The 23,769-nt window shown below is 35.0% G+C and overlaps 5 protein-coding genes and 2 non-coding genes across 7 annotated transcripts; 3 read left to right on the forward strand and 4 right to left on the reverse strand.

Annotated features, from left to right (window-relative positions):
• Nucleotides 1-4,243: 4,243 nt before the first annotated feature.
• On the forward strand, nt 4,244-6,712 carry LOC111808175 (AT-hook motif nuclear-localized protein 1-like). The gene is made up of 5 exons (XM_023694004.1): nt 4,244-4,786; nt 4,968-5,038; nt 5,126-5,257; nt 5,945-6,106; nt 6,193-6,712. The coding sequence occupies exons 1-5, from the start codon at nt 4,390-4,392 to the stop codon at nt 6,424-6,426; spliced, it is 996 nt and encodes a 331-aa protein (XP_023549772.1). The 5' UTR covers nt 4,244-4,389; the 3' UTR covers nt 6,427-6,712.
• A 930-nt stretch (nt 6,713-7,642) lies between these two features.
• Nucleotides 7,643-12,007, reverse strand: LOC111809045 (ATP-dependent Clp protease proteolytic subunit-related protein 2, chloroplastic-like). Its single transcript, XM_023695370.1, has 9 exons — nt 10,994-12,007; nt 10,863-10,906; nt 10,697-10,770; nt 9,154-9,321; nt 8,947-9,063; nt 8,487-8,555; nt 8,284-8,379; nt 7,821-8,050; nt 7,643-7,751 (listed from the first exon to the last, which is right to left on the reverse strand). Exons 1-8 carry the CDS (start codon nt 11,053-11,055, stop codon nt 7,913-7,915), a joined length of 768 nt encoding a protein of 255 aa, XP_023551138.1. The 5' UTR covers nt 11,056-12,007; the 3' UTR covers nt 7,643-7,751; nt 7,821-7,912.
• Nucleotides 12,008-12,150: 143 nt separating this feature from the next.
• LOC111809046 (protein cornichon homolog 4-like) lies at nt 12,151-14,489 on the reverse strand. Its single transcript, XM_023695371.1, has 4 exons — nt 14,101-14,489; nt 13,598-13,779; nt 12,464-12,586; nt 12,151-12,380 (listed from the first exon to the last, which is right to left on the reverse strand). The coding sequence occupies exons 1-4, from the start codon at nt 14,170-14,172 to the stop codon at nt 12,344-12,346; spliced, it is 414 nt and encodes a 137-aa protein (XP_023551139.1). The 5' UTR covers nt 14,173-14,489; the 3' UTR covers nt 12,151-12,343.
• An 826-nt stretch (nt 14,490-15,315) lies between these two features.
• LOC111809050 (uncharacterized protein At4g22758) lies at nt 15,316-17,014 on the reverse strand. The gene is made up of 3 exons (XM_023695377.1): nt 16,584-17,014; nt 15,943-16,150; nt 15,316-15,815 (listed from the first exon to the last, which is right to left on the reverse strand). The coding sequence occupies exons 1-3, from the start codon at nt 16,890-16,892 to the stop codon at nt 15,571-15,573; spliced, it is 762 nt and encodes a 253-aa protein (XP_023551145.1). The 5' UTR covers nt 16,893-17,014; the 3' UTR covers nt 15,316-15,570.
• A 1,362-nt stretch (nt 17,015-18,376) lies between these two features.
• On the reverse strand, nt 18,377-20,284 carry LOC111808268 (pentatricopeptide repeat-containing protein At4g22760). The gene has a single exon (XM_023694149.1). It carries the CDS (start codon nt 20,169-20,171, stop codon nt 18,435-18,437), a length of 1,737 nt encoding a protein of 578 aa, XP_023549917.1. The 5' UTR covers nt 20,172-20,284; the 3' UTR covers nt 18,377-18,434.
• Nucleotides 20,285-20,545: 261 nt separating this feature from the next.
• Nucleotides 20,546-20,618, forward strand: TRNAK-CUU. Its single transcript has one exon. It is a non-coding gene; the product is annotated as a tRNA-Lys (tRNA).
• Nucleotides 20,619-20,687: 69 nt separating this feature from the next.
• On the forward strand, nt 20,688-20,760 carry TRNAK-CUU. The gene has a single exon. It is a non-coding gene; the product is annotated as a tRNA-Lys (tRNA).
• Nucleotides 20,761-23,769: the final 3,009 nt, after the last annotated feature.

Below are 23,769 nucleotides of genomic sequence, written 5' to 3' on the forward strand. Positions count from 1 at the left end.
AAACATTAAAATAAGAAATATAAATTTTGTTTATATACATTTACAATTTATGTTTATTTGGTGTCTCTAAGGTTTTGATCTTTTAGATTTGATATATTATTATTATTATTATTTTGTAAATTAGATCTATTAAATTTTAATTTTTTAATTTTTTTTTACCTAATCTAATTCTAATATTTTATTTTTAAAAAATAAAATAATGATAATAAATAAAAGAAAGAGGACTTTGCTACCTCTCCCCTCATCCTTAATGACCTCGAGTTTGTGGATTCGTATCTCCTTTCAACTCTATCGTCCTCTCTGGCGTGTTGCAAAAATTGTTAGTGTTAGAAATCATGACTCTCCACGATAGTATGATAATAAACTCTGATGGCTTTGCTTTTGGGTTAATCAAAAGGCCCATGACCTTCTGCTAAACATGACTCACTCTTAATACTCCTCAACAAATAGGACCAACAATTTCACCGTATGAAAGGAAGACATTCAAAGAAGGAGAACTTAGTGTCAAAGATTGAACCAATGAACCATTATCGCTGAAGTTGATTTGTTGGCCGATTTGAAGGGCATCCACACACACTTGAACTCGTCTCGATGGGGGACCTCTTGAGAGAACAAAGCAAAACTTGGTTGAACTTGATTGAACATTGTACTGTCGGGGAGGCAATATTGAGCCTAAAACAAAAGAAGGTAATAGTGAATTTTTATAAACTTTGATAAGTGATAGCTCTCTCGTTTTTCAATAAAATCACTTGATTCTTATATCAATAGGTTCTATTTGACTAGTCTTAAGAGTTCTGTGAAGGAACCAAACGTTTATTTAGAGCGTGCAAACCAAACGTGAAGAAGACAAAATATAAACAAAAAGACACACGTAAAGAGGAGAACCAAAATCTAGAAGAGGAAGACAACGGGTCTAACGTTGTTCAGTTGGAATTGTCCACTCCTCACTTCCTAATCTTAACCTTGTTCAGATAAGAGTGAGAGACTAATAGCTAGATGAAAAACTATTAGTAGAGTGTCGTTACCTCCGTTGTGAGACCAAGATCATGGGTTAGAACTAACGCCAAGGACACGTCTCAAGGACCTATGATACAGGTCTAAAACGACGATGATAATGAAGGGACTAACAAAATGATGATCTAATATATCTTAAGAACTTAAGATGAACTCTGAGAGCTAGATGTTCAGATAGAACCAAGAAATTAGACTTTGATACCTTTCGCAAACTTGTACTTGAGAATAAAGTAAGAATAAAATACTTAACGGATAAATGAACGAAACGAAACAAAATGTCATAAGACTTAAGAACAAACTAAGAACAACCAACAAACTGCTTACTGAATGTTTTTATACTCATTCTTGCTGCTTCAATTTCCATTTCAGATGAAGCTTGACAAAGTGGTCGAGCCAGAGCACTTACACGAGCTGCAGGGTTATAGAGGTTGGACTAGATAAGTATGTCGTATTTCTCATGCTTTTTACCGACTCAACTTTGATGTATATTGAAAGCATCTATCGTTAAAAGTGTTTGTCATTGCAAGTTGTATCATTCTCTTTCTGGGGTGGTTTGACTATTGTTTTATTTTAATTTCTTTAAATTAATCACGAGTTTTAGATTTATACGTCTTTTCAAACATTCATCAGGAAGTAACGACTATACACGCTCGTAGGATTATAATTTAAACTTTTAATTTTATGTCTAATAGCTAATGACTATTAAGTTCGCTAATTTATTTAATACAATACAAAATTGTGCCCGGAATAAGTGGTATGTAATTTAAAATAGAATTATAATTTTTAATTACACCATAAATTATGTTGCTTTTGTTTTAATTAATGAAACATCGTGTTTTTATTAAATAATAACCACTTTAGTAATTTTAATTGCTAAAAATCATGTGAAACAAATGATTGTACCCAACCACAAAATTAAGTAAATAGAAAAAAATATATATAATCAAAGTAATTAAAAATATTAAAGATAATTAATAAATAATTAGAAAAAACTAAATCAAATTCAATTATACATAGCGCACTACTTATTTGACACAAATTCTTTTATATATATATATAATTAAAAGAAATTGAGATTGTAATTTTGAAAGCTCTATATTGAATAAAATTATACATTAAAAAAATAATAACGTATGATATTGAAAATACAAAAGAGTGACACTTAAGAGCGGTTTGGTTAAAGATTTTGTTTAACACGTCTGAAAAAAAATTTGTGTTACATCAAAAAGTATTTTTAACAATTTTATTAAATTATGTAATAAAAAAATTAATTTTTGTTAAAGTAAAACTTCATACGAGCTATCTACGTGTCAATAAGATCTTTTGTATTTAGCTAATTATGTGGGCTAAGTAGCTCACTCGATAAAAAAAAAAAAAAATGTTCGATAGAAAATGGATTCAAATGGTTCTCGAGTCCATAAGTTAAGATAGTAATATGGGTGGGGTCTTGAACATATTGACTTTTCCATATCTTCATCGTCTTAGATTGCAGAGTATCTGTCTCATTTCTCAGGAGTCTATTGTCAAACTCTAGATCTCATTTACTATCTAAACCCATTGACTCAAGACCCACTTAAATCTGTATTCTCAATCATCCATTTGACCCACACGATCAACTAAATATAAAGATTGTCTGATTAATATGTATATACCTAACTTTCACTCGTCCAACCAAACAAGGTATTTATGAAATTTTATTAAAATAATAAAAAAAACATTTAAATTATAATTTCTTTTTTAAGATGAAATTGCAACCATTAAAATTAATTTTCTTGGTTAATTTAGGAATTAAAAAAAATGATTAATTTAAAATCTGAATTAATTAATAGTATGGGAATTCGTCTTATTCCTAAATAATATATATATATTTACCGACTTTTAAAATATTATTTTCAATCTCAGGCAACTGTACTTTGACAATTCAACCACGAATTATTTTTTACATTAAAAAAAAATAGTTATATTATTTATTTCCCTTAATAATACAAACAATTATGGCTGTATTAAAAATAAAGAAAAAAAAAGCTTTTTATTTATTTATAATAATAATAAATAAATAAATCTTGATTTTTTTAATATATAAAAAAGTGTCAACAGATTCCTTTTTTCCTCCAATAATCGTTTCGTGTTCGGTCGGCCAAGAAAATGTTTTTGTACAATTTATTTATTTATTATTTTAAATTGTAAATTATAATAAATGAATGAAAAATTATTAATAATAACAACAATGCACATGGTCTTGATTTTTTTTTTTTTTACAAAATGAGAAAATTATGTTTTTAAAATATAAAATTTCCAATAATTTGAAATTTAATTTTTTTAAAAAAAATAACTTAATTTATTCTTCAAATTCACATTAGACTTTTTACATAATAATCAAAATAAAATATTTAAAAGTATAAAAAAATTAAAAAAAAAAAAGGACAAAAATTAAATAAGGGAAGAGAATTCCTTCAGGCTTTGGCAACCTCATATTTACTTTTCTCTTTACCAAAACAATATATTATTATAATAAAAACAAATATTATTATATTATTTTAAAATTAAAACGATAATTATTAAGCGTTGGTTCTCTAGAAAAAGTAGTCCCAGTTATTATTAATATTATTCTTTCAAATTGCTACTTTTTCAGAAACAAAATAATAATAATAATAATAATTATTATTATTATTATTATTATTAATTAATTAATTAAAAAAATCACCCACCCACTTTTGAAAAATCAAATAAATTTTATATTATTATTCCTCTGCCGGATTCCCAACTATACTCAATTACCAATTTTTTAACAAATAAAAAAATAAACCCTCAAGAAAATTGGTTTCTTTATGGCCATAATTCAATATTCTTTTTAATTAATTAATATTTTGAATCTAAATTCGACAGTCTTTGGTAAAGTTAAGTTAGGCCTCTAATTATCTAATCTGCACAAACAAGTTTTCATTTCTGACCATTTTCCCATTCAAATCAAAACCTGAGTTTCTTTTTTTTCTTTTTCTTTTTTTTTCTTAAATTCTATTTTTAATGTTTTAATGTTTTAATGTTTTTATTTTCCTGAAAATAGATCAGCATGCTGTAGGCTTTGTGTTGAGCTTAACTGTTTATTTTTAGCAAATCTCTTAAAGTAAACAGTCTTTTTTTTATGTTTTTCAGTTCATGTTAAAGTTCTTCAAATTTCCTTGCTCTGTTCTTCCGTTCTTCAAATTTTTTTAAAAAAATTAATATTCGTGTTTCTGGGTTTTGTTTTTGAGGATCGTGTTCTTCGTGTTCTTCGTGAGGGGATGGAAATTAGAGAATGAAAAATGAGTTTTGATAAATAGTTGAGGAAATATTTGTTGGGTTTTCCCTATTTTTGTTTTTTTTTTTTTTTAAGTAATGGAGGGAAGGGACGGTGGTGCAAGTAGTGGGGTTACTGTAGTTGGATCAGATGCTCCGTCCAAGTACCAAATAGCTCCCAGGACCTCCGGTAGCCCACCGCAGAGCGGTGGATCAACGCTGCCACCGGCGACTCAACCAACTTCCACGCCGTCGGCCTCGGCGCAGGTACCTGCGCAGCCTACGCCACCCACGGCGGCCTCCTCTGTTCCGGGAAAGAAGAAAAGAGGGAGGCCGAGAAAATATGGACCCGATGGCTCTGTTAATATGGCTCTGTCTCCCAAGCCGATATCTTCGTCGGTGCCGCCGCCGGTGATTGACTTCTCGGCGGAGAAGAAGGGGAAAGTCCGGCCGGCGAGTGGTGTGAGCAAAACCAAATTCGAAGTGGATAATTTAGGTAATGGGAGTGGATGTGGGTCCTGTATTGGGATTCTTTGATTTAGTTCTTGTTGGTCTGATTCTTAAAAGATTGATAGCTTTCTAATTTGATCTGAGAATGTCGGGATCTTTTTCTTTTTTGTTGTTCTTGTTTGATTAGACTCCATGATTTGTCACTAAATGTGTCGTGTCTTTTGCAGGCGATTGGGTGGTTCCATGTTCTGTTGGTGCAAATTTTACGCCTCATATCATCACTGTCGATGCGGGCGAGGTAAAATGCTCATTCAAATCATTCAATAACTCTTTGATCCTTACTTTTGTGGATGAACTATGTGACCAAGTTTTTCTTGTTACTTAGGATGTTACGATGAAGATAATATCATTTTCTCAACAAGGGCCTCGAGCGATATGCGTTTTATCTGCTAATGGTGTGATCTCGAGTGTCACTCTTCGTCAGCCTGATTCGTCTGGAGGAACATTAACATATGAGGTGATGCATTTATTTTATCCTCTTGGTTAATCAGTTCTGAATGAATTCATGAAGCTTGTGATGTTTTTTGTCTCTTGGATCTTCTTAGTATGCTTTTCTTGGTTCGATCATGTTTGTTATGTTCGACTTAGGTGGTTGATTCGTTCATGGGACTGTTTACGAGTTGATTCATGGGGCTTTAATGTTTTTTCCTATGTTATAGGCAGTAAAAACCTTATTCCGTACTAGGTTACAACTCATTGCTAGTAGATATTGTCTTATTTGTGCTTTTTCTTTTAAGGGCTTCCTCTCAAGATTTTAAAACACGTTTACTAGGGAGATTTTTCACACTCTTACGTGAGATCTCACAATCCACCCCCTTAGGAGCCAACGTCCCTGCTGGCACACCACCCGGTGTCTAGCTTTGATACCATTTGTAACCGTTCATGCCCACCTCTATTAGATATTGTCCTCTTTGAGCTTTCCCTTCGAGGGGTTTTTCTCAAAGTTTTAAAACGCGTCAAGAAGGGAGAGATTTTCACACCCTTATAAAGAATGTTTCGTTTTTCTCTCCAACTGATGTGGGGTTCGAATCACGATTGTTCGTCTCACGTACTTCTCTGTGAAAACGCAGCTGAGAGAGGATAAAGTATACGATTAGAATGTCGAAAATATCTCATATCGATCTTCTTCACTTTTTATTCACAGGGTCGATTTGAAATACTATCCTTATCTGGCTCGTTCATGCCGAGTGACAATGGAGGAACTAGAAGTAGATCGGGTGGAATGAGTGTTTCCTTAGCAAGTCCAGACGGGCGTGTCGTAGGCGGTGGAGTTGCTGGTCTATTAGTAGCTGCAAGTCCTATTCAGGTACGGTATTTCTATGTTCGATCCGTTATCGATATGGCCTATGAGCTACGAAAAACTGAGATTTCGCTTATTCTTTGCAAAAATAGGTTGTAGTAGGGAGTTTTCTTTCTGGAAATCAACATGAGCAGAAACCTAAAAAGCCAAAACAAGATACTAATTCAACTGCTCCGCCAACTGCTGCCATTCCAATATCTTGCGTCGACCCTAAGTCGAACCTCTCGCCGTCCAGTCCCTTTCGTGGCGATAACTGGTCGACGCTGCCAACCGATTCGAGGAATAATAAGCCAACTGATATCAATGTATCCCTACCCAGTGCTTGATATCTAAGCTCCATACCTCATTTGCCATCAACAACAAGCTTCTAGTTGGTGGATTCCTCATCTTGTGTTCATGCTCTCTGTAACTTACCATTGTACTTCCTATGTAGAATTTCGAACCGCCCCACGTCCCCTGTCGATCCCCCTCGGTTAGCTTTTCACTTGGTAGAGTAGTTATAGGCTCCCCGATGCGGCTGTGTTGAGTTGAGTCAAGTAGAATAGTTTGATATAATGTGAACGACTTTTGCTCTGTTTCATACTAATGGATTGTGATTTTAAATTTCGTTCATTTTTGCTTGGATTCACATTAGATTTAGATTGAAAACTCTTTTGGTCGAGTTAAGAAGATGAAGCGAAAGAAACCGTTAAAATGAACAAAAAGCCAATCCATAAGCTATGAAGGAATCACATAAGAAATTGATTTCAAAATATTAACATTAAAAATAAAAATTCATAAAACTATAAGATGCAATGAATGCAGATTGAACACAAGACCTTNATTAATGATTTGATTGGTGTAATTACGTAATTTGATTGAACTAATCAAATCAATATTATAAAGATTGATTAAGCAAATTAAGTAAGAGTGAATCCATGCATGTATTATTATTATTATATCATATGGCTCACAACACATATTTCAAGTTGTTTTGTAATGTATTTCTTTTTTACCGTGTTTATATGATTTAATGACGGATCAACCAAGACTATCAAACTCAAATCATAAAAGTTGGATTGGATTGAGTTTTTAAAAAATCGAAATTTTGATTTGGTTTATGGGTTAACATTTTTTTGGTCGAATTAATCTGAAAATAGAGTTACAACTCAACTCAGTCCTCCAATTATATCTTACCTTACTTTTACGAACATTAAGAACTTTGTCGTTGATGTTAGTGATGTGTTGTGACGTGTTGTGACGGATAAATATTTAAAGTTTAGATAAATATATATTTTTTAAATAATTAAAAAATAACTCAACCATGAAATGATAATTAAAATTAAGATACTTTTCAAATAGAAAAAAAGAATTTAAATAAGAAAACGCACAATTCTGTTGATTTATTGGTCAAACTGGACACAAAAATAGATACGAAATGAGTTTCAAAATTGCAAAATAATCTTTCACTTTTTAGGAAATTCTCACCTTCATACGCAAAATTTCGCTGCATGAATTTTAAATGATTAGAAATATAAAAGGACATATTTTGGTAATTATCTATTACCATTCCAATTCTAGATATATTAAAGCAACACCTCGTAAACAACATCAAAAGATATAGTATTCTCATTCTCATTGATTGCATTCCGATTTCAATCTCAACCCACTTGATCTAAGTGAAGATACTTCCCGGACAAAGAATAACAAAAATCATATTGCCTAAGAACGCCCAGATCAAAACAAGATATGAACTTTCAGACATAAACTATAATTAATTAGTTGTGTGCTCCATGTGAGCCTAAGAACAGCATGTGAACTTTTGGTTTAACTCTAACCAAGCCCTGTTCCAGAATCCTTGCGAGGTGCATCAGCCTTAATGCGAGGTGGCCTAACTATACGGTCTATGAGTCCATAATCAAGAGCTTGCTGAGCAGTAAATCGCTTCATTCGATTCATGTCCTTGTTAATTTGCATTTATCCATTGACAAGGTCTCTAAATTAAGGTTGCATTCCTCAGAAACATTTCAACTTTGATATGAGATAAGTTTCAAAATTGGCATGAGTGAACAATGAATGTGATAATTTTGCATGATCGTAGAAGATCAAGTTTCATAAACAAGAAACCGTGTTGGTCATCTCCCTGCTAATATGTTTCATTATGAATAAAGATATGCTATATGCTAAGGTGTGGACGAACTGACCTTTTCAACAGGCTGGCCTGTTTTTTTGGAAAGCTCATCATAAAGATAATCCCTGATTCTCAAGAGCTCATTTGCTTCATTTCGAATTTCATCAGTCTGCCAAAAGGGTTTTCAAACAAAAATGCATCAGAACAAGATGTTCAAAACTTAAGACGGGCATATGTGATCAATTTGCATGACATTATATAACAAATTAAGGATACCTGGCCACGTGCAGCTCCGGAAGGGGGTTGCAAAGCAATTCTTGATAGAGGCATGGCAGAGCGGTTACCCTAAACAAGGAAATGTGTGGTTTGATTTATAAGAGAAAAGCGAAGAAACAAGAAAGTAGGTTCAACCACACAGATAGAAGGGAGGCTAACAAGCGGGGAGACAGTCTTCATTAAGAGCATGAAAATTCAATAAAATCCGTACATTGGGGGCAGCTGACACAAGTAATGAGCATTTCCAAGTTTATTGGATGCAAATAAAGGGTTGAGATTTGTTTATCAAGTCACAAAAAAATATTTCTTGATGGAGTTAAAATGATTTAACCGGCTGAAAAATAGGGGTCACTTTTACCATACTGAAGAACTCCCTACAAATTCCGAAGGCATAGTTTGTGCAATACCTACCGCCTTACGGCACTAAATTTTGTTTGACAATACAAATTGAAGTATTTACCTTTTCTCCAGCTGCTAAAAGAAAGACTGCCAGATTATAGGCATAACCCACGCAATGGGTAGCTACAGGACTCTGCAAGCTCTGCATTGTGTCGTAGATGGCCATACTTGGAGTTAGCTGCAAAGATGCATGGTTTCATTAGGAAAATAATGCTAAACGAACCATTAGAATATAACCAAAAGAGAAGGAAATATAACAGAGAATTACGAAGAACCTTGTCCCAATAAAAGATATGTATATGCTGAACTCACATCTCCACCTGGGCCAAAATATGTACATATAGAGTTTTTTGGAAGTTTCAATTATTGTGGCCAAAATTTGATTGCTAAACTCTTCATCAATGTTTTGCCCAATGAAGACAACTCGTTCTCGATACTGAACACAAGAAGAAAGTTGAGATTATAAAAAATCAGTACATTCTATTCTCTTTTTTTTTTTTTTTTTTTTTAAAAGTTGATTTTGACATTCGTAACTTCTAGCTAAAAGAAGTTTACTTTGGTATAATTGGACAGGAAAGAAACAGGAAATGAAGTAACAAAATGATAAGACCTGCAGCAGCAGCATTCTACTGTGAATAGTTTTACACTGATGTTAATAGTAAATTTGTGATGAATTAATTGAAGCCATTGAAACTCATGTGTCATGGTGGTGAGTCCCATAATGTCAATCTAAGATTTCGCTCAGCCTCGGTTGGAGCAAAATTACATAACTAGATCTATCACTTACTAGGGCATTCCACAAATCAACCCATTGCCAAGTTCCCTCGCCAGGCACTCTGTAAGGCACCCCGCGGTGTCCCTATAGGCATCATCTGAAATTGTGCACGAGTCGCCTTTGTGTTATACGTCCTGCATGTCAAGTATGAATAGAAGAAATGCATTGACTGCCATACGAATACAAGTAGGATAGGATGCAACTGAAACGCCTTCTCTTTTCATTTGTCTTAAAACTTTTTATTTCTCTTTAACTTTAGTAATCCTAATACCGAAAGCACCAACCAGTAGAATCGGAATCCCCTTCAAACAGTAACAAAGGTTTGAATGGAAAATATAAAAAAATAACTAAGATCTATTTGATAATAATTTTGTTTTTAATTTAGAACACTACTTTCACCTATAACGTTCTTTGATGTTATCAACTTTCTGTCAACGTTTTGAATTTTACTGAAAATTCAAATATTTGTTTAAGAAAGGTGAAAACCTTACTAAAAAAATGTGAGAAAAAAACATAAATTACAAAAGCAGAAAGCTAAAAATGAAAGCACTATCCAAGAGGCCTAAATGTTCACAAATAGGTACATAACATATGACCACGTTACTCCAAACACTAAAATTCAGCAACTGAAGGAAAAGAAAAAACATTCAAAGGGCCCAAGAAAAGTAGTGCAATTCCTATATTCAGTAGAACAGTCGTAATATTCGATCATTTCTGCACACTACGCAAAAAGAAGGGATTTCAAGTCAATCTCTCCTGACTCCATGCAATAATATCGCATGATTTTTCAAACTGTGAAACGTGATGTGTAAATAGCCGTCATATGAGGTAGGAGTTGAGAGTAATAAAGCAAGCCATTTCAGCATAAAAAATAAGTACTACAACGGTGTACTTCCACTTCTTCATCCTTGAAAAGCATAGATGTCATGAAATCCAAGATTTTCAATTGTTTAATATCACCATAATTTAATAGGATATTTAATTTTGAAGAATGTGCTTCCAACACAGCAAAAAAAAAAAAAAAAAAANCAATTACCTGGCTTGTAAAACTTTTATGAACTTTTCCATAGAATTCAGCAGTTATATTAGGTTTTGCTCCTCCGAATGGACCTTAAAATTTGAATAAAAAAACAGAAGCATTTGATTAACGAGCGGTGAAACAGGTAAGTGACATCACGAGAAGGAAAGGATAGCAAGCTCACTAGCAGATTGAAGCTTTAGTCCCGAGAAAACCTTCGTCGCAACGCTTGCAAAATTCAAAAAACCAAAACGAAATCAGGCAAGCGTCGCGAATAGCATCAATTTTAACTGTTAATCGGAAGAGAGGGAGAACCTGAGAGAAGGCTGGGAAACATTAATCTGAGGTTGAAGAAACTGAGCAGAAGAGACTGCCATTACTAGTCGATAACAGAGCACACAATGCGAAAGAGGAAGACCCCTTTTGGGTCTGATTCCGAAGAAGATGATACAGTGCCGAAGGAACAGGGGGAGTCAGAATTCTAAATTGGGCCTTTTGGTATTCTATGACAGACACTAAGACCGATAGATGGTTGGTGGGCTTCAGAGGCCCATATCCCATAAGCCTTTCAATTGATTTTTTTTTTTTTTTAATTCAATTAAGTAACCAATATTTTTTCCAAATGAAGTTTTGTATTTGAACAATAATTCTAAAATTTTGAAATTTTGAAATCGCTAACTAAGAACACAAACTGATTATACACCTAAGTTGCAGACGTTTCTTTATTGAACGTCCCATCATGTTAGTACTCATGATATGGACGTGAGAGCATTAACTGCAAGCTCGTGAAGAAGAATCAGAGAAATTAATTGAAATTTTAAGAAAGAGCCTCAAGAGTTTAGATGTACGCCAATTCCATATGACGAATGTATAACAACCCAAGCCTACCGCTAACAGATATTGTCCTATTTGGGTTTTCCCTTCTCGGCTTTCCCTCAAGGTTTCTACACCCTTATAACGAATATTTTGTTCTCCTCTCCAATCAAGGTAAGATCTCACAAAGTGGATGGTACAAGATTGTTTTCAACCTTTTTCCATTAACTAAAACATAATGATAATTCGAAACCAAGATGTCCCTAACAACGGTGTCAACATGAACATAACTCAATAATAATAAAGACAATGTCGGAGGTTGAACCTCCGATCTCAACCCAAACGCATCTACTAAGGAGAGGTTTCCACACCCTTATAAGGAATATTTTGTTCTCCTCTCCAACCGATAAGGAATACTAAAGAGAGTTTAGATGTACGCCAATTCCATATGACCAGTGTGTAACAACTCAAGCCCACCGCTAACAGATATTTTCCTATTTGGGTTTTCCTTTCTCGGTTTTCCCTCAAAGTTTTAAAACGCGTCACTAAGGAGAGGTTTCCACACCCTATAAGAAATACTTTGTTCTCCTCTCCCACCTCCAATCTCTGGTATTTGTTTATAAATGCTTTCTATAAGCATAACAAGAACAGCAGCATGATAATAGATTTTAAAATTTTCATTTATAGGCAGCAGAGAAAGATATCAGTATATCGTAGGAATGAAAAGAAGAAGAAGAAAAAAGCTTTAGAATTACAACACAAGAAGATACCCTAGGGAGTAAGTACACCAAGCTTTGTAGTGAGGCGCACAGTGGCTTTATCTCTTACAAGACAACACTTTGCATGATCTATTCAAGACTCATGATCCTCCAACGCACTGTAAATTAACCTGCAAAGCAGAGAGAGAGAAGATGTTAATGATGTTAAAAACTAGGATTCAAAATAAGAAAACGCTCTCTCCAATTGGATTACCAAAATATGGAGAGGAAGATGAGAGAAACAAGATACACGAGTTTGAAAAGTCTTTGCTTTTTCTCCCAAGGTAACTGGTTAAATATCTCAGTAACATCTACCAGGTGCTTCCGCTGAGTGTACCTGATCATGAGGACACCACACATTAGACAGATCAACAAGCTTGGCATGAATTACCAGCAACGAAAAACTCGAGTATTGAGGCATATGCTCATGACCCAATCTCAAATATGTTAGTTAGGCTCATCTTAAATGATATCCACCGTAAGTTAGTTCCAGTCATACTACATATTTGTAACGGTCCAAGCCCACCACTAGTAGATATTATTCTCTTTTGCTTTCTCTCAAGGTTTTTAAAAGACGTCTACTAGGGAGAGGTTTCCACACCCTCATAAAGAATGTTTTGTTCTCCTCCTCAACTGATGTGGGATCTCACAATCTACCCCACTTTGGAGCCCAGCGTCCTCATTGACACTCGTTCCCTTCTCTAATCAATGTGGAACCCCCCCAATCCACCCCCTTTTGCGTTGGCACATCGCCCCATGTCTGACTCTTATACCATTTGTAACGAACCAAGCTCACCACTAGCAGATACTGTCCTCTTTGGGCTTTCCTTTTCGGGTTTCTTGCGTATGCTAGGGAGAGGTTTCTACACCCTTACAAAGAATGCTTCGTTCTCCTCCCCAACAAATGTGGGATCTCACAATATAAATCTCCAAGGAGACTAGCCATGAGACCTTAGATTCTCAACCATCCCAACACGATAACTTATCTGAAAGCTAATGTTATTAATCTAGATCTCAGAAGAGACTGTTGGTGCTTTAACACAACATACATTCAAACAAAAAAAGGTTGCGAGTTCACTACTTAGATGCTTTCCCCAGCTATCCACTCAGCACTTGGCCACCGAGTGTTTAGCAGGCATGATAAGCTCTCCTTCTCTCTCATTAGTATTGTTTTATAAAACATGATAGGCCCTCTCTTTCAAACATTGAATTCAAAGCCCAGAATGATAAATGAGGTTCTGATAGGTCAAATTGGCAATCAATATAATGCATATACCCCAAACTATGCAACCATATCTCTAATATAGCAAACAGTCCGATCAAAGATGTAAGAATTAGAGAAACTTACAATCTTATATTATAATAGAGGTAGGGAACACAAAACAATGACATAATCCAATGCCCTGTTAAGAGATAGAAGATGCACAAGACTCCTTGAGTGATGAACTCAGGCATAACAACTTTGTTTATCCGTGATGAGGAATCATATGGGTTGATATAATCAAACTCAAGATCAGCTAAGCACATTAGCTGCAGCAAGTTTCAAAAGCATCATAAGTTCCTCAGTTCCAACCTTGTTTTAGGCAATTAACAATACTGTATGTCAATTATTCATATGTAGGGAATTACGATATCAATTCTATAGAACTAGCCCAATGAACACATGTAAGAATCCAAAAGAAAGTGTAGCTAGTGTTTATATCTAGAAATCAAAGGGCCTTCAAATCAAAAATCAATCTGAAAGCATGACATAAGAATATTCAGGTAAGTCTGTAGATGAGAATTAAACAAACAGAGCTTCGAATAGCAAATCAAGAAAAAGAGACAGAAATTTTAGGGTTTAGAGAGAACCTGGAAAACGACGAGTATAAGAAGCGCAATGATAATGAAGAAGGAGAGGAGCCAGACGTAGATATCAGCCATATTAATACCCTCAACCAACTGCCCGTGTCTCGTCGCTCTCCCTGTGTGTCCGATTTGAAATCAACCTCAACGCCGCCACATCGTTACCGGCCCACATGCGCCTGCGGAAGCGGAAATGGATTGAAGGAGGCGGTGAAGGAATTATAAAAGAAAACCGTGCACAGTGAACCCTGCCGGAGCCTAATCCCGACGCGCAAAGGACTGATCGCTTCTGGATGATCTAAATTTATCAAGGCGACCGGAGGTCTCCGACAACACCTTTTTTTCAACTGCTTCCTTGTCGTAGAGGCGATTCCTCCTGAATTTTTTTTTTTTTTTTTTCCTTTAATGTTAATAATTACTCCATTAAAAATAAAATTTAGATAAAATTTTTACTTGTATTAATGAAACCTTAAACACTAATAATTTATACTATATACTAAAAACGGTTTTAAAAAATGAATTTAGACAAAATTTTGGAAAAAGAAACAAAATGACATTAATATTTTCATTTATTCCAAGAATTCAGGAAGAGGGGAAGATGGAGTGTTTTTCAATGAAGGTATTTAAAAAGAAAAATAAAGGTAAAAGTATTAATGAACGTTTTTCATCAAGTTATTAATAATAATTTTAAAAAATTAGAGGTATTATCGGATATTTTCTATAACATTTTTTATTTATTGGAGATTTGAACTTTTGACACGATGATAACATATGTGAACTATATTCTTGCTCTTTATGGGTAAGAACGTGTATTACGTCCATATTTTACAAGTTCATTATATATACTTAGAGAATATGCATATTTTGAAAAAGTTGGATAGTTACAAAATGACCAATATCTGAGTATAGCTCTAACTTGCTGAAATATATACCAAAAGATCATAAGTTCGAATCTTACCTATTTTATATCATCAATTAGATGTCACATCAATTGGATAGGAAAACGAAACATTTTTTTTTATGAGGGTGTGAAAACAAAAACATCTCACTAGGGTTTTAAAATCGTAAGGTTGATAACTGGACAAAGTGGATAATATTTGCAGTGGATTGAGCAGTTACAAATGGTTGAGCCCCTATGGAAATGGATTGTAAGATCTAGTATTGGTTGGAAACCTCTCCCAAATGGACCCGGGCCAACAATTACAAAATTTGCTGAAAGAATGTGAATAAAAGGTTTGGTATAGAACTCACTTTCTATATACCATTACAATCTTGCAACAGTACAATGTCTATAAATAAGAATAATATGCTATATACTATGTACAGTTTATTTTGAAGATGTTTTAGGCTTCCCCTCCTATAAATCTAAGGGTTTGGTGGACAAGAAAAAAAAGAGAGGATACAATACAGAAAAGAGTGACATATTTAATATTCTGTGTTACTCTTCAGAAACATGTCTAATTCTTGGGGTTAGACTCATTTCACGCAGATTATGAAGTTCCAGAGCCTTCTTGTTCTTCTTACAATTTTGCCCATTTTCCTTGCAATGAAGCTAGAAAGCAAGAACCCAGGAGGAATTGGTGAAGCAATTATGGTTTCTTTGGTAATCTCTTGAGTGCAGCCAGCTGATTCTCCGCCATTTTTGGCATGAGAGCTATTGCTGGTTCGAAGATAGAAGCTTCTGCTACCAATTTCTCCAATTATTTCTGCCCTGTCAAGACCTGGGCAGAGGAGAAAACAGAAGCGTTTAGTACACATTGGATCAACTTCAGACTGCCACTCAATGGGGTTTCTCAGGAGAGTGTAAGAGATTTCCAATGAATTGAAAGTGAACAAAATTTGACATACTCCGGAGGCTGAAATATGAGTGATGCAATTCATAGGAAGATGCTGAATCTCGTTCAAGTTTTGGAGTCCTTCCTTCTTCACTATATTTAGCAACAACAAGCTTGATCGTCTCCTCCACGCTGGATCCGAGTTTAACCATGGCTCGTACTGGCCCAGGGCTCCCTTCAACAGTCACATTGATCACTACCTTGGCGTCTTTCTTGTAGCCCTGCATTGCAGAATCGCGCTTCAATCTCTGTGTTTTTCTATGCTAAAATTGACTCAATAAACAATGGATTTATGAAGCTAATTTCAGAAAAGCCCTAAGCAGCCGATCAATCATTGATCCGAACACACGATTACAGAGCAGAAAAGGCAAGATCAGATGATTACTTAGACAGGAAGAAAGGTTATGTATCTCAGGAATTAATGTCGAAGAATGAAATAAACAAACCGAACACGAAGAGTAAGATTAACAATGACGCATTATCTATTCCTCCTTTTCTGGCTATTTGATCAAAAGCAGAGTTCACGGATTCGTAATTGGAAATCAATTGAAATCAATTGAAATCAATTGAAATTGATGAAGAATTTCTTTCCGCGGAGACTGATAAATTAGGTAATTAGAAAAAATCTTGAACAGTAAGATTCGGAACCCTAACCTCGACGATTTGAGCGGGGGAAGGAATCAACAGAGGGGATGAAGCAAAGGCTTCCGAAAACGTATGAGGACGGAAAATAATAACCTCTTCCCCTTCCTTTTCAGACGTCATATTCCGATCATCTCCACTGGCGGCGGCGGCGGTCCAAAACTGGGGATCCGATGAGCATCTGGATAACTTGGAGGACAGAGAAGGAGCGCGATTCATCGGGGGAGTTTTCCGGTGGGGAGACGGAGAGAGATTCCGGCACGACTTGTTAGTGAGACGAGAAATAGCAGGAATTCTCCGACGGAAACTGCTGGTCGACATTAATCGCGGCGGTGTAACTGGTTCCGGTGGGTTTGTGAGGCGAAGGGGGAGTGGAAGTTGAAGTTTGCGGGAAGGGAAAGCGGAAGTAGTTGACAGTTCTGAGACAAATGGGAGTTACATGAAAGTTGCCTTCATCCGCGGGGTTTTGTTTTTGGTCCGAAACGCCGTCGTTTACTTAACGTCTAATCTAACCATCCAGGTGGACCCCTCACCTAGCCGACCGTGCCGTCATATTCGTATTAAAAAAAAATCTTTTCTTTTTTGAATTTAACGTGTGAACGTTAGAAAATACAATGGTTCTTTATACATGAACGAATTATTACTATTATTATTATTGCATATTTGACTTTAATTAAATACATTTTTATGAGTATTTAAATCTATTATAAAATAATCTATTATTCAAGGAATGTGTATTATTGCTATTAAACATAGAGAGAAGGATAGTGAAAATTCCTTTTTTTTTTTTTTTTTTTTTTTTTTTTTTTNATAATGAATCTTTACGTGATAGCGATATATCATAATAATGCAATTTAGTACCTTTTAAATTATACATCTATATAACGTAATCTTATAAAAAATAATAATAAATTGTATGACGCATGTTTACACAAATTTTCAACTTAATTTAAAGTCGTTACTGTATACTAGTTTAATTTAAAAAGCTTATGCTAAGGGAAGGTTTCCACGCCCTTATAAATGGTGGTTTGTTCTCCTCACAACCAATGTGGGACATCACAATCCACCTCTTTAGGAGTCCAGCGTCCTTGCTCACACTCTTTCCTTCCTCCAATGGATGTGGGACCGCCCCCAAATCCACCCCCATTTGCTCGCACACCGCCTCGTGTCTACCCCCTTTGGGGAACAGCGAGAAGGTTGGCACATCGTCGTCCTTACTGGCACACCGCTCCGTGTCTACCCCCTTCAAAGAACAGCGAGAAGGTTGGTACATCGTCCAGTGTTAGGCTCTGATACCAACTGAAACGACCCGAAATTTTCAACTTAGTTTAAGGTCGCTACTGTATACTATTTGTAGCACATCGTCCGGTGTCTGGCTTTGATACCAACTAAAACGACCCGAAATTTTCCACTTAATTTAAGGTTGCTACTGTATACTATTTGTAACGGCCCCGATCCACCACTAGCAAATATTGTCCTCTTTGGACTTTCCGTTTCGGGCTTCCCCTCAAGGATTTAAAATGCGTCTGCTAGAGGAAGGTTTCCACACCCGGTGGTTTGTGTTGTCCTCCCTAACCAATGTTCGCCATCACAGATTCTCTCAAAAATTTTAAAAGGTATGCTAGGGAGGGATTTTCATGCCGTTGTAAAAAATGTTTAGTTCTCTCCCCAGCCAATGCCTTATAAAAAATATTTAGTTTCTCTCCCAACCCATGAACGATATCACAGAATATTTTACACCTAAACTCTATTTCCACATTCCTGCATGCCTAAAGTCAAAATTTAGCGAACTTATATATGTGAACTTATACTATAAAGCGTGTAAATTAAAAATTTGTGTTCAAGATTCAAACTTTTAGATGTTCAGATTTCAGATTGCTCCATCCAGCTACACCCAGATATCTTGGCAAATACTTTATTACCCATGGCTTTTCTCAGCCTCTTAGCATCATCCCACCTCTCCACAGAAGAGTATATGTTGGCTAGAAGAGACCGATATCCGGTTGTATCGGTCACCAACTTCGAGCAATTTCGAGCTGCGATCTCCCCGAGCTCAACATTGTTATGTAACCTGCAAGCATGAAGCAAAGCTCCCCAGACACCAGCATTTGGCTGCACTGGCATGCTTTGTATAAGCTCATGCGCTTCTTCTAACCGCCCTGCCCTGCCCAACAGATCCACCATGATTCCATAATGATCAGCCAGTGGCTCAAGTCCATGGTCCTTCATGGACAAGAAACAAACGTAACCTTCATCGACTAAACCGGCATGGTTATATGACGTAAGAAGCCCGGCATATGTCACAAGATTTGGGCAGATGTTTACACTTAGCATCTCTTCGAATAACCTGATTGCTTCAAATGCTTTACCGTTTATACCACATCCAAAGATCATAGCTGAATAAGAGACTAAATCCTTCTTTTTCAGATCATTGAACAGTTCAAAGGCCCTTTCGATGTTCCCGGATTTCGCATAAAAATCGACTAATGCAGTTGCCAAATGGTCATCTAATTCAATCCCAAGTTTTTCCATGTACGATTCAATCCAAGCACCATAATTCAGATTTCCCAGCTGAGTACAAGCAGATATAATGCTAGCAAAAGTCATCTCATCGGGTTGGATATTCACATGGGGTTGAAGCATTTGGTTGAATAACTTCAATGCTTCGTTAGGCATGCCATTTTGTGAATAGCAAGCAATCATGGCGTTATAAGAGAGAATCTCTTTCTCACCCATATTATTAAAGAGCTCACAAGCAGAACCAACCTCCCCAAGCTTCGAATACCCAGCAATCAATGTTATCCAGGAAACATTATTTCTGTTAGGCATTTCATCAAACATGTTTCTTGCAGACTTCATGTCTCCACAGTTCACGTAACCACTGATCATTGCATTCCAAGAAGCGGAACTTCTTTCCCCCAGTTGTTGAAATAAGCACGACGCTCGATCCATATTGCCAGAATTGGCGAATCCCGTCAACATTGAATTCCAAGATATGACATCCTTCACAGGCATTTCATCGAACACTTTCTGAGCGTCATCTAAGTTTCCAATTTTCACATAACCAGACAAGATTGAATTCCACGAAACCACATTTTTCTCAGTCATATCATCAAACACCTTCCGAGCAAAACCCATATCACCCAATTTTGAGTAAAAATCCACAAGGGCAGTTTGCACATAAACACAGCGACAAAACCCCAATTTATATACCTGAGCATGAACAGAGCTCCCACTAAACTTACAGGTAATCCTACCGCAAGCTCTCAAAGTCGAGGATACAGCAAAGGTGCTCGGATGCAGTCCCAATCTCTGCATCTGAACAAAATGGGAGATTGCTTCCATGAATTGGCCGTTCTGGGAAAAGAACCGAACGGCGCAGCCCCATGAGAAGGAATCTGGGTTTTGCGAATGACGAAGGATCCGTTGGAGATAACGGGATACGATTCTGGCGCAAGAGAACTCAGAACAAGTAATTTGACGGACCAAGCAAGACTCGAGATTTCGAAGCCCATTGAATAGAATTTGGGCATGAATCTGAGTTGCCTGCTTTACATTTACAGGTTTGTTCAAGAAGATTTTTAGCTCGGAAGCGAGCATCAAAATTGGATGCAGTTCTTGAATTTACGTGCTTTGCGTTCATCTGAGTCGTCGCTCAACGGGACAGAGCAGATTGCATAAATTCGCAAACTTGGGCAATACATTCTAGCAACTGCAACTGATGGAGTGATAAAAGCTTAGTGACTATTATTATTTAATTAAATCATTTTACCTAATTAATATTAAAAAAGTAGTGATTTTTTTTTTTTTTTAATAAGTTAAATTCATTTGAATGCATATGTAATTATGGAAATAGTGACTACCTAAATTTTGAATTAGTCAATAAAATTTTCAATTGTCAATATTTAAATAATATTAAATAATACTTGCTTAGATAATAAATAAATAATAAATTTTATTTATCATATCAACCAGCCCGTCTAGCTCAGTTGGTAGAGCGCAAGGCTCTTAACCTTGTGGTCGTGGGTTCGAACCCCACGGTGGGCGTTCATTCTTTTTTGCAATTAATGACACTAATTAGATTATTAATTAAAAATGGTTGTACATTATGTGTGGGCCCGTCTAGCTCAGTTGGTCGAGCGCAAGGCTCTTAACCTTGTGGTCGTGGTTTCGAACCCCACGGTAGGCGTTTATAATATATATTTATTTTGATTGGTTTTACATTCTTTTTTAACCTGTTGGGCTTTTCCTTTTTAAGTTGGGCCACGCTAACCCGACATAAAATGTATTAGGGCAACAGTAATCAAGTATTGTCAATAATAGATTTAATTTTTTATTTTATGTAATAAAAATAATAGATAAGGTAAAAAAGTCATTTTTTTTTTAATCTTAAAAGAAATTAGCGACCAAAATATAAGCATACTCTCGCATATCATCATAATCCTTACTTAAAAATGGTATCCACTTGTTCAAGTAGGAAGTTGCAATTATGACGTGGGATTGTAACCGCGCGGTAAATAAACTAGTGGATGGCCAATATTCCCCTTAATTTATTTTTTATTTATTTATTTATCCTATGATTATTACCCCCTCACATTAATAAATAAAAGAAACCGGATTTATAAAAGATGATTCTCTTATTTTAATCATTTGCCGAACTTTTTACGGCATTTCTACCTATAGGCTATCATGGATAATGTCAGCTACTTCATCATTGCCGTACACGTGTCTTTCTCTTTGGTAATCTAGTCGACATGTACGGTAATGGGCCCTACTTCTTTTATTGAATCGGAGCCCAATAACAGAGAGAAGCCCAATTAAGAACCATCATAATGGGCCGAGACCATGATTAATTTAACATGTACAGTATAAGTATAATTTTTTCAATAATTAAAAAAAATAACCCGACAATCGAACTCGAAAATAAAAAGTTGGGTTGGGCTCGGTTGTGAACTCTATCCATGTTACTCGGGTCATCAACCCAACTAAACAGAAATTTCAAGTTGGTCCAACAGATTTTCCCAATCCAATTTAAGTGGATCCGTGTACCTGTTTTTAACCTCGAAGTTGGTCTATTTTTTAATTTAATATTATTGAAATCAAGAATAATATACAGGCATTTTTACTGTGACAGCTGGCAGAAATAATTTTTTAGTTCTTGTAAAAAAATAAAAAAAGAAGAAGAATGGGCTTCTTCGGTCCATGGAGCTTATGGGTCTACGTCTGCTTGATCTAATGGGCCGAATGAGTGTTGTTAAAGCCCAGTTTAAAATGTCGGCCCAACCTCGTGGGGGCAAAATCGTCAATAGCCATTCTAATAATAAAATTACAAAAACTAGGTTAAAGTAGTTTTTATTTATTATTTGTAACTAAAAAGTGAAATATTTAAGAGTATTATAAATAAATCTGTCTCTAATGGTTGGGATTTGTTAATGAGGAGTCAATTTAGGGGAAAAAAAGTGTCCTATCTATCTGCCTTAATGCCTTAATGCCTTCCAATTTTCAGCCAACAAAGGCAGGTGGATTACAATTAGGGCTCCTACTTAACTCCCACCTTCCACCTTCTCCATTTAACCGCCCTTATTCAACGACGAACCCGAAATTTTAAATTAGTTGGATAGGTGACTACAGCAACTCGAACATAGTTCATAACCCAACTCAATCTGACCCTCTATTCCCGAGTTGGGTTGGGTTAGGTTCGAGTTGCTAACCCAACTCAATCTGACCCTCTATTTTCAAGTTGGGTTGAGTTAGGTTTAGTTATCGGATTATTCTTTTTTTTTTTAATTATTTAAAGATTTATATTTATATGGTATTATAAGTTAATGGTGTTGTCTAATCGTGATTATTATCTAAAACACTTTTTGTTTGGTAGAATAATTAAAGGCTAATCTACCATTGTTTATATTTATGCAATTCCATTTAGGAGCCTATGTTTTTTATAAACAATTAATATTTTTTACTTGAAAAAAGAGAGAAGATAATTATGAAAGTACCATTTTAGACATCCTACCAAAGATTAGTTCTAAATCTACCTATTACCATTTTTCTATTTCATTTTGCTTTCTTGTTTCTTCTACATAATCATCTTTTTTATGTCCCACTTTTAAGGGTAATATAGTCATTTCCTTCCTCTTATTTCACTACCCAATCTTAATATATTAGAACTTTCAAAAAAATATTAATCTATTTTATTTATTTATTTATTGGGCGTCAGAATACCACGACCCAAAATTTTAGGTTAGGTTGGTTGTATTAGTGAATCGTGCAATCCAAATAGAGTTCACAATCCAACCCAACTCAACCCAACCCTATATTTTTCAGATCGGATTGAGTTGGATAATCAACTTATTTTTTTATTAAATTATTTAATAAAATTCTACTTATTTACCATACATGTTACACTAATAAGTAAAATCTCGTCAACTTTTTACTAATATCAGTTGGGTTATAACCCTAATTTTTGGTTGGTCGGGCAAAATGTCAACTTATGAGCCAACTCAGTTTTTTAGTTGGTATTTTCGGTGAACAATATAATTAAAAAAAAAATGCAAATTTTTAAATAATATAATAAATAAGTTTAAAGTTATTTTATTAAAAAGTAATTTGAAAGCCACGTGCAACTCACGTGGCAATAAGGTATCCTCAATAAATGTTGCTATTTTCATCATAAAAGATCTCATTGCTATTTTAGTTATATTTCATTTTGTCAAAATTAGTGTTTATACCAAAAAAGTATAAGTTCGTATAAAAAGTCTTATATTTCTACTTTTAAATAATATATAAATAATTATTTTAAAATAATAATTGGATGAGAAATTGTAACGTCATCATATTTGTAGGATTTTATATACAACTTTTATTTGATTTGACACATTTTTTTAATATCATAATACCAATAATATACTTCTAATTTGTTTTAATAATATACCATTAATTTTTTAAACGAATAATGCTAATTTTAACGTTAAATATTTAATTTCCGATTTATTAAAAAATAAGAAAAAGGAAAAATGAAATTGGAGAAATTTTATGACTTTATTAAAAGAAATCATTTCCAAAATTCTTTTTTTTTTAATAAATAAAATAAAGGATCAAATTATGACTTTATTATAATTAAAAAAATGAAACAAATATTTATAAAAGAAATGAAAAAGGAAGAAACGGACAAAGGAAGCCCTACCCCACGAGACCCACA

This window comes from Cucurbita pepo, chromosome LG13 (assembly GCF_002806865.2).
Source record: "Cucurbita pepo subsp. pepo cultivar mu-cu-16 chromosome LG13, ASM280686v2, whole genome shotgun sequence".
Classification (NCBI taxonomy): Eukaryota; Viridiplantae; Streptophyta; class Magnoliopsida; order Cucurbitales; family Cucurbitaceae; genus Cucurbita; species Cucurbita pepo.